The sequence below is a fragment of the Ictalurus furcatus genome, chromosome 1 (genome assembly GCF_023375685.1).
Source record: "Ictalurus furcatus strain D&B chromosome 1, Billie_1.0, whole genome shotgun sequence".
In the NCBI taxonomy this organism is placed as follows: Eukaryota; Metazoa; Chordata; class Actinopteri; order Siluriformes; family Ictaluridae; genus Ictalurus; species Ictalurus furcatus.
This window is the reverse complement of record NC_071255.1, coordinates 3,690,377-3,705,597: the sequence shown is the minus strand read 5'-3', so window position 1 is coordinate 3,705,597 and position 15,221 is coordinate 3,690,377. Positions and strand designations below refer to the sequence as shown.

Sequence of the window (15,221 nt, the reverse complement as noted above, 5' to 3'; positions counted from 1 at the left end):
TAGTTCAGCCAATGTATATTAATGCTAGTTTGCGGATTAACCCATTTATTACAATGCTAGTTCATGGTTTAGGCTGTTTATTGCTAGCTGACAGGATAAAACATTTACAACAATGTTAGTTCCTACTATTAACGTATTGTTGTTAATTTGTGGCTTAGCTAGTTCTCTAGCGAACTGCAAGAAGGCAACGAGAGACTTCATATGAGATGCAACTCAGATTTATTTATTTGAACTGAATTAAATCTGTTTTGTTGGTTAATCATTTTGTACAATGCTAGGTCTTGTTTTAGGCTGTTTGGTGCTAGTGTAAGTGTTAAAACATTTACTACAGTGCTAGTTTAGCTAATGTATATTAATGTTAGTTTGTAAACTGCAGTAACTGTTTTCTACAATTCTAGTTCATGGTTTAGCCGGTGTATATTAATGCTAGTTTGTTGGTTACCCTGTTCTCTACAATGCTAGTTAATGTTGGCAGCGGTTTAATGCTAGGTTATGGATTAAAACATCCGTTTATGGTTTAGCCGGTGTATATTAATGCTAGTTTGTAGGTTACCCTGTTCTCTACAACGCTAGTTAATGTTTGAGGCGATTTAATGCTAGGTTATGGGTTAAAACATCCGTTCATTGTTTAGCCTGTGTATATTAATGCTAGTTTGTGGGTTAAGGTGTTCTCGACAATACTAGTTCATGGTTTCGCTGATGTTTATTTATGCAAATTTGTAAATTTATGGTTTTGTACAATGCTAGTTCATGGTATAGCCTGTGTTTACTAATGTTAGTTTGTTGGTTAACCTGTTTTCTACAATGCTAGTTAATGTTTGATTCTGTTTAATGCTAGGTTATGGGTTAAAACATCCGTTCATGGCTTAGCCTGTGTATATTAATGCTAGTTTATGGGTTAGCTTAGTAATTACTACAGAATTCATATGAGATGTAATGTAGACTTAAAGTAGACTACTGACTCTGTTTTTAAATGATATGTCTGCTATCTGATGTTCATTCATTTAAAATAAAAATTGCATTAACTGGCACAAAGCTCCAACAAATAAAAGTGGAGTCATTTCTGTTGTTCTGAAAAATGTGAACACCTGCTCTTAAAGGTCATATGTACATATCATAGCAGGATAATATATAATATTTATACAAGGTTAGAGATTGTAAAACTGGTTTTGATGTTTGCTCAACCCTCTTTTTCTCTTCATGTCTTTCACTCTCCATTGCTCATTATTGCTCTCCACTGACTAACATTCATCTCATTCTCCATCCATCTCCAGGCCGCCAGTGCAGTGCCAGTATTTCTTAGGTGTGACTGTAGGTAGGTATTTAATATGCTAATACTGTACTTTACTGTGTTTATTGAATTCCCTCCAGCCAATCAGTCGGTAGGATTTTATCATATAAGTGGTGTATTTTAGGAATTTGGTATCAGTAAATAAAACGGCCATACTGTGTACTAACACTTGAGTGGGATTATTTCACCACAGCGATTTGGTAACCTTTGCAATTTTTTCCTCACCAATCAGATTCAACAATTTGACAGCACTGTGGTATATCACAGTACATACACAATAATTGTTCGAGCATTGTCTCTATTTCAGTATATTGGTTTGATGTAACTTTCCCAATGGTTTGCTCTCATTTTAATCTGCATTTAATATGAAGGTGGTGTAAACGCTGGCCTTGCCTCCATTTTCTTATAATCCATCCACCACAGTCAGTGTCATTTTCTCTTCCCACTCCCAAAGACCTCCTTCATTTTATCTTTCACTTTCCACCACTGACTTAAAAGTTCCTGCTATGTAAAGGATACAATTATATATATATATATATATATATATATATATATATATATATATATATATATATATATATATATATATATGTGTGTGTCTGTGTGTGTGTGTGTGTGTGTATGTACCATACATTATTGTTACTTTTGTTATTGTAGAAATCATAAGTATTAGAAAGAGCTTGTTGATATAAACCTATCAGCTGAAGTTATTGAAAATCAGTTAATGTCTTCGGACCAATTTGTTACGCTAACTTGTCTCTATGTGTCCTTGCCACCCAGGGCAGAGGAATCCAAAACCTTTCTCAAGTAAAATTACTGCTACAAATAAAAGTAAAAGCAGACATCCATATAATTATATATATATATATATATATATATATATATATATATATATATATATATATATATATATATATAATTATATGGATATAATTATCATAATTCATTAATCATTAATTAAATATTGATGAAATCATTAATTAAATATTGATTAAATGATTAAATATATTAATATGATATTTAATATAATTAATATTAAATAGCATTAATAATATATTATAGCTTAATTTTATATATATATAAAAATTATATATATATAGTATTAAAAGGTATTTTAATATTATTAAACCCTATATTTGCTACAACAGCTGGAAGGTTTGTTTTGTTATAGTACAGGGTATTTTAACCCCCCCCCCCACCCCCTCCCCCGCATGCCCAGCTCCGCCCTCTGGTATTCAAGCATGAGAACAAATGAGAGAAATCAAACTTGCAGTTATGAAGAAAAAAAATAAAACCTGTGCAAGCTGCAGGGAAAAAAAATGAATCCACTACAGGTGACTAGAGTTTCTGTGAAACATGGTGGCGGGTGCATTTGTATGTGTTAGTCAATAACCCGTAAGTGTTTTGGTCATTTATATCTGTGGTTGCTAATTGAATGAGTCTGTGAGTGTGTGTGTCATGTCTAGGGTCTTCATATATATTTCAGAGCTTTTCTCGCTAAAGTCTGCTAAAGCTCCAGTGATGTAGAGAGAGACAGAGGGAAAATAGATCTAATGAGAAAGAGACTGTTATTGCTGATTTTACAACACACTGATGTATGACATTACGGACTGAATTCTGTCTAGATGATTTGTGTGATGGAGTGTATGTGTTTTCCTCTACATGGTTGCCACATTATTAGTTGTAGTACTAATAAACTGGCAATTCAGTGAATATTCAGTGTATCACACTGTATTGTATGTAGCATTTTTACCTGTTGCCTTCCACAGCCAGTGTGTGTACATATGCATAAATGTGTGTGGTGTGTGTTTGCATGTGTCCTAATCATCTATTTAAATAGGGAACTGTCGTTTTTTTTTTCCCTTTTCCTCATGTTTTCCAGCTAACACACACTCTTTCCATCTAACACACACCAAAAAAGAGAGAGATTGCGAAAAACAGAGAAGAGGGAAAAGAATTCAATGTGGGTGAAAAGAAGCTGCTTGCACTTTCGCTTCAATGTCTGGTCATTTAAGCCGAGCCTGGGTACAGTCATAAGCCTGACATCATAATTGAATAAGATTCAATGGGAATAGTTCATAATCGTGCTTATGATAACAGAGCGAAGGTTTTATGACCACACAGTCAAGGGAAGTGTGATATTTAAAGAGCTGTTGGAGGTGGCCAAGGTTAATCCACAAGTATCAAAATTGATCAAAATGTAGTTTAAGTTTTAGTATTCTGGTTTAAAAGTGTGTCCCAAACGCTAGTCTATGACAGGTTTTTCTAATAAAACAAGAAAAAAAACGAAGATGAGTCACTAAAAAAGAGAACCTAAAAATCTTAGCATTTTCGATAGCAATCTATCAGCTTGGTAATCAACTAAGGTTGACCTTTATTAGGAACACCTGTACACCTGCTTCTCCAAGAAATCAGCCAATCACAAGGCAGCAGTGCAGTGCATAAATCCAGGCAGGGAAAGCACCAGAATGAGAAGAAAATGTGATGTCAGAGACTTTGTGGCCAAGTGGACAGGCTTGAAAATGTCAGAAACTGATGGTCTCCTGGGATTTTTCCCACAGAATGTTGTGAAAATCCAAAAACATCCAGTGACTGGTTTGACATAACAAGAAGGCTATGGTAACACAAATAACCATTCCATACAATCGTGGTAAACAGAAAAGCATCTGAACACGTTGAAGGCCACATTAGTTTCCATTTCTGTCAGCCAAGGAATATGATGCTACAGTGAGCACAGGCTTGCCAAAACTGATCAGATGAAGATTGGGGGGAAAAAGGCCAGGGGACGTAAACTAGGTTTTAGTGTATTATAGGTCCCTGATCATTGATACCCTGATCATTGATATTCTGAACAGTCATCCTGTTCGAACCCTGTATGTTTTCTGAAAGAGTGGCCTTGACGAGACTGCTTTGCCATGACCGGGCTAAAATGTAACATCTGCCAGTGAAGCTACTGGTGTTGAACAATGCATTATAACAACAGGTCTAATTTATAGCATAATGAGAATGATGCAAACTGTCACACACATTTAAAGATGTATATTTAAGAGGCAACTTGTATGTTAAAAGCAAAAAAATATGATGTTAAATCTGGATGCACTATAGGAAACCAGTCTCTGGGGGTTCAGTTCAAATGGACTTGCGCATGAAAACATCTCCTGTCATCGGTTACACCTGAATGTTTTGGTAGGGGGGGCACGGTGGTTTAGCGGTTAGCATGTTTGCTTTACTCCTCCAGGGATGGGGGTTCGAATCCTGCCTTAACCCTGTGTGTGTGGAGTTTGCATGTTCTCCCAGTGCTTTGCGGGTTTCCGCCGAGTACCCTGGTTTCCTCCTCCAGTCCAAGGAACTGCATTGTAGGCTGATTGGTGCTTCCAACTGTACCCTTTTTGTCTGGTTGTACTCTGCGATGGGTTGGCACCCCATCCAAGCTGTCCCTCGCTTTGTACCCCAAATTCCCTGGGATAGGCTCCAGGATCCCTTCGATGGATAGATGGATACTGCGGCTAAATCACTAGGGAGTAAGACCCATGAAAGTGGGGTACCTGTCTAATCGATCTGCAGCTCAGGAAGAATTTGTCTGTATGAAAACAAACTAGAGATAATGAGGCTTCTTCATGAACTGAGCCCAGAATTGATCCGGAGACACGGGCCAAGTGTGGTGTGAAGTGTGGTGTTGGTGCTTGGCGCTGTTAAGATTTACAAGGTTTACGAATATAAAAGTAAAAATGTGTCAGCTGGCCGTAAGCACAACATCATTCTTTTGCTGTTGGGAAGTGTAGAATCAAACGAAGGTATTGCGAATCAATTGTAATTGCTACAGCACCATTACTTAACAGACACGTGTCCAGAAAACAAATCCCGTCCGAATAGTACTTTATGCACACACTATTTTAGCGTTTGGTACATTCTTGAAAACGCCTGATGCTTTTCTAAGAACATTTAACTACATATGACTTTGGGCCACACTCTTAATATTCAACGAAGATGCTAAAGAAACAACAACAAAATGGCCGACCGTGGTGTCTTTGACAGCCTCCAGCAGTACAGAGTGTGATGTAAGGGCTCAGGCGTGTACTCGCCGTGGTACTAAAACTAGACCTCCGTGCCACTCTGTCTCTAGTTGATTGAAACACATATATAACTCCCCCTGTGGAAGACACGATATTTAACCAGTGTTTCCTTCAGCTGACAGAGTTGCTGAAGTGCTGTAGTCTTTGAAGAATTGTGTGTTGTGGTGGATTTTATGGGACAGAAATGTATGACATAATTCATAATTCGCCTTTTCTTGTTTTGTCCTGTCTTGTCCTGTGTGTATGTTTGTGTGTGTGTGCGTGTGTGTATGTGTGTCTCTGTCTCTTCTTGATGTCTTCCTTTTATTTCAACATTTGTTTGAGTTCCTCTTATTTCATGTCTGCTTTCTAAACACTTTCGGTTATGTTTTCTCACCCAATTTTTTGCTAACTCACTTATCCAACTTTGAAATTTTGTCCATCCATTAATTCTGACCAAACACCCCCCCCCCCCCAAAAAAACAAAAACAAAAACGTTTATTTAACTACTAACTGACTAATCCAATCATTAACAACGCCTTTAAACTTCGGTTGCTCAAACGGCAGCCACGGGCTACGAGAAATCTCGCAGCTTGAACAACATATCGGGAATGGCAGGGTCGTCGCTGCGTTTGACCCCGATCACCGGCGCGCCCTATGACCCCTACGAGGCCCCGGGACCCCTGCGCCGCTGCCGCTCACCCATCCCTTCCATATTGTAGAGCGAAAAGCAACATGGAAAATGCTAGAAACTCAGGACGGGGGGGGGGGGACAGGAAAAGAGGATGGAGGCCCGGTCTCCCAGGGGAACTCAATGGAAGCAATAACCACCAATAACTGTCCTGAATGTAGAAAGCTCTTCCTCTGTCCTTGTCCACTCCGCTTCAGGCGCATGCATATAAGTAATGCTAAGAGAAGACACACTGCATTGTATTTAGTGAGATCAATGCAAATATTTGATTGAAATTAGTTAGTAGGACTAATAATTGGGGGGGAAAATGCTATTTAAGTCGTAAAACCTTAGTCTAGGTTCACACTAGCAAGTGAAAAGTCGCTTGTGTTACTTGTAGCCTCGTGCAGCGACCGCTATTGTGCGCTGTCCAGCATGTTTGTGGAAAATGGTAGTAGCCTAAATGTAGCTGCTAGTCAACTAGTCAAATACAAATTAACTAATGCACTATCACATACTAGCTTCGGTGTCAGGTTAGGAAAGCAAGCAACTCTACTAGCTACAGTATATACACTCACCAGAGGCTTCAACTTCAACTGCGACTTCCTTTCAAGCTTTCCTTTTCTTCTGAAGTTTTCTATGCCCATTTATTGAGAGGTCAAATATGACCGGATACGATGAAACCATAAGGTTATAAGTTATTCTTTCATTTTTGAGGATCGAACAGAAAATGGGAACTGATTGCAGGTAGGAACTAAAGCTGTGAGCGGGGGAACTGAAGAAACGTCGGACCAGGATTTGTCCGAGGAATCAGTCCGGCCAGTTTGTTGCGTTTGCTCTTCATAGCTAATTTGCGCAAAATTGAGAGAGATAAGATGCCGCTTGTCGAATTTATTTTCGCTTGTGGCTTTGTCGCTCTCTAGTGTGAACCTAGGGTTAGAGAACAGTATGTGTGTTTGTTTGTTTATACAAGTAGCTACTGTTCTCGTACCGTTGTGGGCCAAATGTCTTCGATCTCATCGGTAGAGCGAGAAATAAAATGGGCCGCCAAAAGAATGACGCAATGAAGATGAACAGAGCTACTTTAATACCTTCATTCCTGACATTTCGCTAACCTCATCCTTCATGGGACTGGATAATAATCACTAAAATCACTAAACTTTCTTAATGCGATGAACGCGTACATGAGTATACACTAGTATATATGATCCTTATGCAAACAGATTTAGAATAAAGGTCAGATTTATTATATATGCACAAAAAAAAACTATGGTTGGTTTCGTTTAAATAATGCTATGATTATCTAGTATCTTGGCAAGTACTTAACTAATATTATCCACAATTTTTTGCTAACTAGCTACATATTGTTACATTCATGTAGGATAAATTTGATGGAGGATAAATTTCTAATGGGATGCTGCTAGATTTATTAATTCACATCATTTTGTTTATCCTTTGTTGTTTTTGAAGACATTAAGTTTTTTTGTTTTTCTTTACATTCTTAGTACATATCGACATTATTATTGCTTTTTTGTTCATCCTGTCCAGTTTTTTTTTTCTGCGTTTGTACAATCTAATAAAGAAAAAATAATGCCCTCAAATAATCAGGCTTAAAGTGCAAAGTAATACAATTTGGGCATTAATTTACATTATTTATTTGAACATTTTTCATACCGTTTCTATTTATTCTACTACCCAAACCCAGTGAAATTGAAAAAGTAAGCAATCATTTTGATCTGGAAAAATTCAATACCATTTATAGTACATATATATTTACGCAAAATGTGTAATACACCACTCATGATGCTGGAGTTCGGAACTCTGTTCGTGCGCACATGTGTTTTGTAAATATATGTGCAAAAAAATCTTTTTAATCCTTAAAAAAAAAAGAAAAAGTAATAGTGTATGAAGTCAGATTTGTAGATTATTATATAACTACTCTACTACTCTGCTTTCCTGATTTGTTAGTCTTGTCCTTGTTAATGTCTTGTGTTTTTTTTTTATCTATTTTCAATGTATTTTGAAGATGATTTTGTTTTTATTGTTAAAAACATTCCTTTTTCTCGATGTTTTCATTTGTATATGATATATACACAAGTGTTAAGTATCTGTGTATCTTTTTGTTAGATAGAAAATATTCAGGTCTGTCGGACCAAGTGCTTCCAGAATTTCAGAAAAGAAAAAGAACAAAAAATGACAATAAAGCCATTTCTGAGAAAGTGCTTCCTTGGAATCAGAAAAAAAAGTCAAATAATAATATATTGCAATAATTGCAAGTACTATTGGTATTTAGGTAGTTTATGTATGTTAGCATTAGATGTTGCTTAGCCGATTGTCGGTGTGCATAAAGGAGCCATTTTGTTTTAAACATGGCACCTGTCATAGCAAAGCTGGGACAAGATTTCCAGAAACTAGAACCCAATGATCTTCGCATGTAATGTTCAAAGTAGGAGTAAATCAGGGCATATACCAAACGCTAGGATTTAACAAAAAGGTTCTTTTTTTGAATTGACAATGAAAACTTAAAAGAACAAAGTTGGGGGAAAGGGTTTCTTTTGAATCCTTAAAGGTTTTTAGCTCCTTAGACATTTTCAATTTGGAAATCTCTCTATTTGGGAAACAATATATGATAATGTTGCTAGAAAAGAGATTGTTTGTACTAGCACATCCTATTTAGCAGCTAGTTTATATTAAAAGTCCTTACACAAGCATTTACACTTGTACACCTTGTAAACACACTTGGCTTCAGTTCATTATGGGGATGTTCCTAAAAACATTTAACAAAGTTACAATAGATTTTGTGTATTTGGGAACTTTTTCTGAAATGCTTTACATTTTAGGAAGAACGCTATAATGAATTCTAGCGTTTGGGATGGTGTTACCGTGACAGATTCAGGAAACACCTTTTGTGTGTCTTATGGGCGATCCTAATAGTGCAATAGTGATTCCTTCAGAGCTGCTCATGTTCCATTAAAGTTGGAGTCTCCAAGCAGCGTGGCCTATAAGAGCTCAAGAGGCATTTTCATTCACTAACAAAATCCATTACTTATTAAATGATAAAATGATTAGCCAGGGAGGAGATGTATGCCCTTGATCAATACCAACAACCATTTCTCCATCTGTCATCCAGTCAGTGTCCACTTGTGTATATCTATATTATTGTCCTGTTGTTGTAGTATGTCGTTGTACAAACTTAGGTTTTTTGGGAAAGAACAGAATGTAGAGAATTTGAAATCTCAGCTCTTTGTGTAGTGTGTTCCATATTGTTGTAACCAATACAACACGATCAGGACACTTTCAGACAAATCAGACATGTTTGTTTTGAAAACATGAGCTCCCTCTATGAGGCTAATTTTAAGCTGCTGTGTGTTATTTAAAAAAAATTAAATAAACATAAACCACTAGCTAGATTTAACTAGCTTCACCTGCCAACTTTGCTGTACATACCTGTATCTACACAATATATGTCAAAACCTATTAAAATAAACTATAATGTATAATCTCACTGTATTTTGGTTATTCTCTTACATGTCCAAATCATATGGTGTATAGTATGTAGTGTATGTTTTTGTTGTGCGTGTTTGTGCATTATATTGATGTATTCGTTTGCACTAACTACATTAAATCAATATATACCATATGTGCACCCACTATTCATTCAAACATGTACATCGAGCTTAATTAACTCATCATTTTTAAGATATATTCCTCGAGATGTACCACATTGACCTAGGTTACCTCTTGCAGGTAAATGTTCTAAAGATTTCACAGAGTTAATAAAAGTTATGATGTTTAATTTCACCTGATTTGTTTTCCCCCAAAACAAAAAACCTTCTAACCACTAAATGGAATTACAGATGACCCAAATGTCAGCAACATTTCTTATTGGTGTGATTCTCCTCGAGAACCTCCAGCATTCCCGATTCTACTTAACTTCTCCATGCCTATTTCAGTTTGTGTTTACAAATCATATAATGAATCCAATGCTACTTGAATGATTTAAACTACAGTTAATAGTGAATTATCTGTTAACAGAACTTTCGCATGCTTAACTTTAACCACCATCGACAGGTAAAGCCACCCCAGCTTTCTACTGTTGTCCGTTTTAACTAATAAGTTTCCTTTTCTGAGTGTTTTTTTTTTTTTAACTCTTTAATGACAATTTTTAAGTATTAAATGTAATAAATGTATCTGGGGTGGATTATTCCATTCTTGTTGTTTTAAAAACAACATGCAAAATATCCAAAAATTGTGTGTTCTGCGATTTTTCACACTACAACCTAGCATGAAATTCAAGGTACAACAATGTCATCACTGGTTAACTCATTTCATAAGTTGAAGTACTGAGCTTTTTTACAGGACTGGAGTTTTGCACCCCTTTAAAGATACATTACATACCAGTGTGAAATGCATGTGTTTTATGTATAATGTAGGTTGAATATGTTCAGCTCTTTTTTTTTTTTTTTTTTTCAAATCCATTTCTTTTTACCACCAATATGTATAACTTTTAAATAGTTTCTTTAAACCCAACATCTCATGTTGGCATTTAAGGTTGAGACGATTTTCTAACCAACTTCTTGTCTTTGCTTTTGTCCACAGTGTTAAGTTTCTAGCATTCACCGATTCTTTAAAGAAGACACAGTTAGGTGTTGTTTTCTGAGTTTACGGACGAAGGCGCATCATCCTGATGCGACACTTGAGGAATGTTGGTGTGACGAGAGGAATTGCCCAGAAAGACACGGAAAAATGTAAACGTCTGAGGCTGGATCTTCACACAGTAACCAAAGCAACCTCTTGGAATTCTGGACCCATTCCTTGTTCTACCGAAAGATTTCTTAATACTGCGAGACACTGGGCAGTCCAATCTGATTGGGAGAGAAAAGTGACAAAAATATTCCGAACAAAAACATTCCATAACGCTTTGTGTCTGCCGTACAAGATGAAAACACCAGAAGCTCTAACCGCCGTGCTAATCCGCGGCACGGAGCTCTGAGTGTGCATTATTCTACGTTTGAGAATAATGGACCAAGCTAGATTAATCATGTAGCATCTCTGCTAACCCTTTGTAGCATTTGTTGGTGGAGAATCCTCTAACAATTTTTAGAGACTTTGATATTCGTTCAACGGTTTGCACACACTGACTAATAATGACTTAGTCACGCACAAACCTTTATCATTTTAGCATTCCGGAAGAACGTGTCGTCAGCATATTGTCCTGTGTAGTCGTGGTTTTTTTTATGTTATATGTTTATTTATTTTGTATAGAAACCCCCGTACCTTGCACACGTATACATTCCTGTTTCAGTTTTACGACTTGGACTCATTTTATGATATGGGTTGCTATTCTGACATGAGTCTTCCATTCTTTTCCATTGGTTCAGAAAAGGCAACTTATAATCATTTAGTCCACCAAACCAAAGCCCTCCACCGAGACCAAATAAAGTCAGAGATTGGTTCCTTAGTTAAAGTCTGTATTGCGAACCAACAAGATTCTCCCTTTACATGCACATAGGTTATCAGGTGTAGCTGGAGAGCTAATGCCCTTAAAAGCCTCTGCCAAGCTTATTAGCAGCATGGCAGTCTTTCTCTGAGAAGGCCCATTCGTAATTCCCTTCCTTGAATGTCTTTGTTTGAAACTGATACTTGATTCTTAAAAAAATATATAATAATTTTAGTAGTAGAGCTAAAGCTGCCATAGTGAATCCATGTGAACATCGTCAACACTTGACTGACACACTGCCACATCATCGACGACTGCTCGGACCAATAACGTGTGCATGCTAACCTTTTACCTTTTTAGAGATGATTTAGGCGTACAGAGGTCTTAAAGGTGGTATTCTCCCTTTCGCTCTGTCTTTATGTCCTCCATCATGGAAATTTGTCTTCAAGGAGATTGGTACTTCCATAAAAAAAAATAATAATGGAGGACAAATGTACAAAGTAGAACAAATATATATTTTGATAAGTGGGTGGGAGGAATAAAAGAAGAGCAGTTGTGCACAAGAATCACCCAAGGAAACAACAAAACTGCATCTGGGAATTGAAAAAAAAAAAAAAAAAAAAAAGACCAACACTGCAACTGCTTCCCTGATTCACTCAGAGGAAAGGAGGGAATAAAGAGACTAACAACAACAACAAAATAATTAATTAATTAAGAGCTCCTGAAATGGAGGAAGCAAGAGAAGACTGCACAACGCAAGAGTGGAGATCAAATAAGAGAAAATGCAAGGACAAATCTTTGGGGAAAAATAAATAAATAAATAAAAGATAAGATTTAAAAAAAAAAAATGAAAAGAAAAAAGTTAAGAAAATGCTTTTTTTTTGTAACTTTGTTTACCAGCATGAGTTCTTTGCATGAGTATTTTCTGCAAGCCCTTAGCTGAATTGAGGAGGGCTAGAAAAAAAAAGAAAAGAATTATTATTATTTAAAAAAAATTATCAAATAAAAAATGATATGCAATGAATATTTAAAAAAAAAAAAAGATTATATTAAAAAGAGCTATATTTTGTTTTGAAATAGTAAAAACAAATGTGAATAAATATCAAACTATATGTATGACTGCAAGATAAACTTTTATTAGTTTGAAGGAGAGAAAAAAATGTAGAAAATCACACCAAATTCTCCTTTGCTAACTTTTCGCCCCACTTATTATAACGTGTCCATTTTCCACGTTAACGTCACTTGTCCACGGACGCACATTTTGCAGGCACGAGTGTGTGATCTGTTGTCTTGGTATTATTAGAGTGAATTATTAGAGAATTACTTTTTATTTATTGATTTTTTTTTTTCTTCTTCTTCTGTAGCGAACGTGGTGCTGATTCTCAAACCTTCTTTTAATCCAGCCTCTTTTATTTCCCCAGCATGCTTTAAAGCAAAAAAAAAAAAAAAAAAGAAAAGAAACAAACAAAAAAATATATTATTAAGCATCTCATTCTCAGTCTGAGTCGAGTCGATGTGGCAATAATACCAACGACAATAATAGTACGAATACTGTGGAGGTTGTAGCTGGCCAGAAAAACAAGGGTGTTATGGGTGATTTTTCTTTCTATAGACAACAGTTTGTCTAGTCTCAGGTGAAAAAAAAGAAAGAAAGAAAGTTGGATGCCTGTCTTACTTGTATTCCAGTCCAGCTGTCTGTCCTCTTTTTTTTTTTTTTTTTGTCTGTCTCTCTCTTTCCGCCGTAGTATGAGCGAATTGAAATCAAACAAATTTTTGGTTTTTACCAAAAAAAAAAACAAAAAAAACTTAAGCACAAATCGCACAAACGCCGAGCCGAGCTAAAAGACGTAATCTCCACTATTTCACATCCTCTTGTCACAGTTTCTTCCAGAATCTTGGGGTCTTTAGAGGTCTTCCAATGCTGTCCTGCCTTGAGCCAAGTGCGGTGAATAACAAAGTCAGTGACCCGAATTGTATCTGCACTCTATAACTGCGTCTGCGTACGTCCAAACATTTTCACAAGAGGACAATGTTAAAATGTCCTATCGACGATGTTGTAGAATTATTCAATTAGAAAAACGTATAGTGTGTGTGTGTGTGTGTGGTAGTCTGGGAAAACCCGTCAGATGTTACTGCAGCCGAGTTACGTCTACCAAAAATGGCCACCAAATTTTGGGCTAAAATAGTTATTTCTCCCTGTAACATATCATGACGCTACAACTTGTAAACATAAATATAATTCAACAAAACATGGAACATGGGAATGTCTTTATATACATAATAAACCCTTGCTAACTAACCCTGTATTAACACTAGCTTGTGTCACTAGGGGCAACCACTTAAATGAGAACTAATTACAGGTAGGAACTAAACTGTGAAGAAACTTGACGCACCTTAGGATCGGTCCGAGAAGCCATTTGGATTCGTCTACTGATCGTCATAGCTAACTCGTAGCGAAATGAGAACATCTCTATTCAAATCTCACTGAAATCGTGTCATGTTGGCCTATAGAAAAACGAATTTCGGCATTTTGTAATTTGCTAGAGTAAATGATTGTTGTGTTTGTTTTGTTTGTTTGTTTGTTTGTTTGTTTGTTATATATTCAGCGTGGAATCCCTCGTCGCTGAGTGTTCGCCAACAATTCAAAGTTTAGTCTCAGATGCACTGACAAAGATGAGGTTAAAAAATCGTCCCGTTGTGAAGGCGAAGGCGAACAATCAGCCGATGTTTAAAGCTTCATGGAAATCAAAGTCAGCGTCGAGGAGTAAAAAAAAAAAAAAAGCATGTTTTTCCTCTTATTAATGTACCTGAGAAAGAGTGAACAGTTTCAATAATACTTGCGTAACGTACAATCCTTCCAAAACAGAAACAAAAGCACAGCTACTGAAGTATTTTCCACCCCGAGGACGTGTAGTTTTCTTCCCCAGTGAATGCCGTGCTTTGATCAAGTTGTTGGATCGTCTCCCTTTTCACTTTTTCAAAAAGCCTGACCTTTATTTCTGCTTGCGGGGCATTCAAAAGACAAGAAGCTTTTCCATATATATATATAATATTTCAGTTCAGGAAAGTCTGAAAACGTCCAAACTTTGCCAGTAAGTAATGGTTATAATGGGAATTGTATTGGTTTTAATGGAAACTGTAATGCTCCCTGTGGGTCTCTACTGGTAATTTGTTGCCTTCTCTTGGTGGCATGTTATGTCTAGTGGATAACATTATGGACCAGTAATGGTTTTAATGGTTAGCTGATGGCTTGCAATAGTATTTGTAGTGGAAACCATTAGAATTTCTGTGATGGATTCTGTTGTTGTTTTTGTTGTTGTTGTTGTTGTTGTTGTTGTTGTTGTTGTTGTTGTTGTTTCAGCAGGGGTGAAGGGATTTCCTGGTCCGCCATCACACATACACACAATGTTTTTTGACTGGAATTCTCCGGTCAAATTCTCTCTTAATTTTCATCAGCCTGTATCATTTGCGTATCCGTCGTGACATACGGATCACACACTGGGCAGATTTGCCTGTAGCGTAAAACTCGCATCAAGCGAGTGTGATTTGGAATCAGGCCCAGATCACGTGTGAGAGACGGTTTCGGTTTAGCAAAAATGCGATAAGTAGCTCAAAAGAACTGTTTTCTGTCGTATTTGGGGTTTATTTCTTTTGCGTGTGTGTGTGTGTGTTATGGACATTTGACCTTAAACTGTAGCAGAGAGGCCTCTTTGATTCCCAGTAGCAGTGTGTGTGTGTGTGTGTGTGTGTGTGTGTGTGTGTGTGTGT

The 15,221-nt window shown here is 36.7% G+C and overlaps 1 protein-coding gene across 3 annotated transcripts in view; it reads left to right on the top strand.

Moving 5' to 3' along the window:
* kcnc3b (potassium voltage-gated channel, Shaw-related subfamily, member 3b) overlaps positions 1–10,885 on the top strand; it is a 65,238-nt gene extending 54,353 nt beyond the window's left edge. For 2 of the 3 annotated variants that reach the window (XM_053620294.1, XM_053620286.1), the window contains one exon: positions 10,613–10,885. In XM_053620294.1, coding sequence (XP_053476269.1) covers positions 10,613–10,626 — 14 coding nt within the window. In that variant the 3' untranslated portion in view covers positions 10,627–10,885. Of the gene's footprint in view, positions 1–5,910; positions 6,066–10,612 lie in introns of those variants that run through there. The other variant, XM_053620303.1, reaches the window with a different exon arrangement.
* The last annotated feature ends 4,336 nt before the right edge of the window (positions 10,886–15,221 follow it).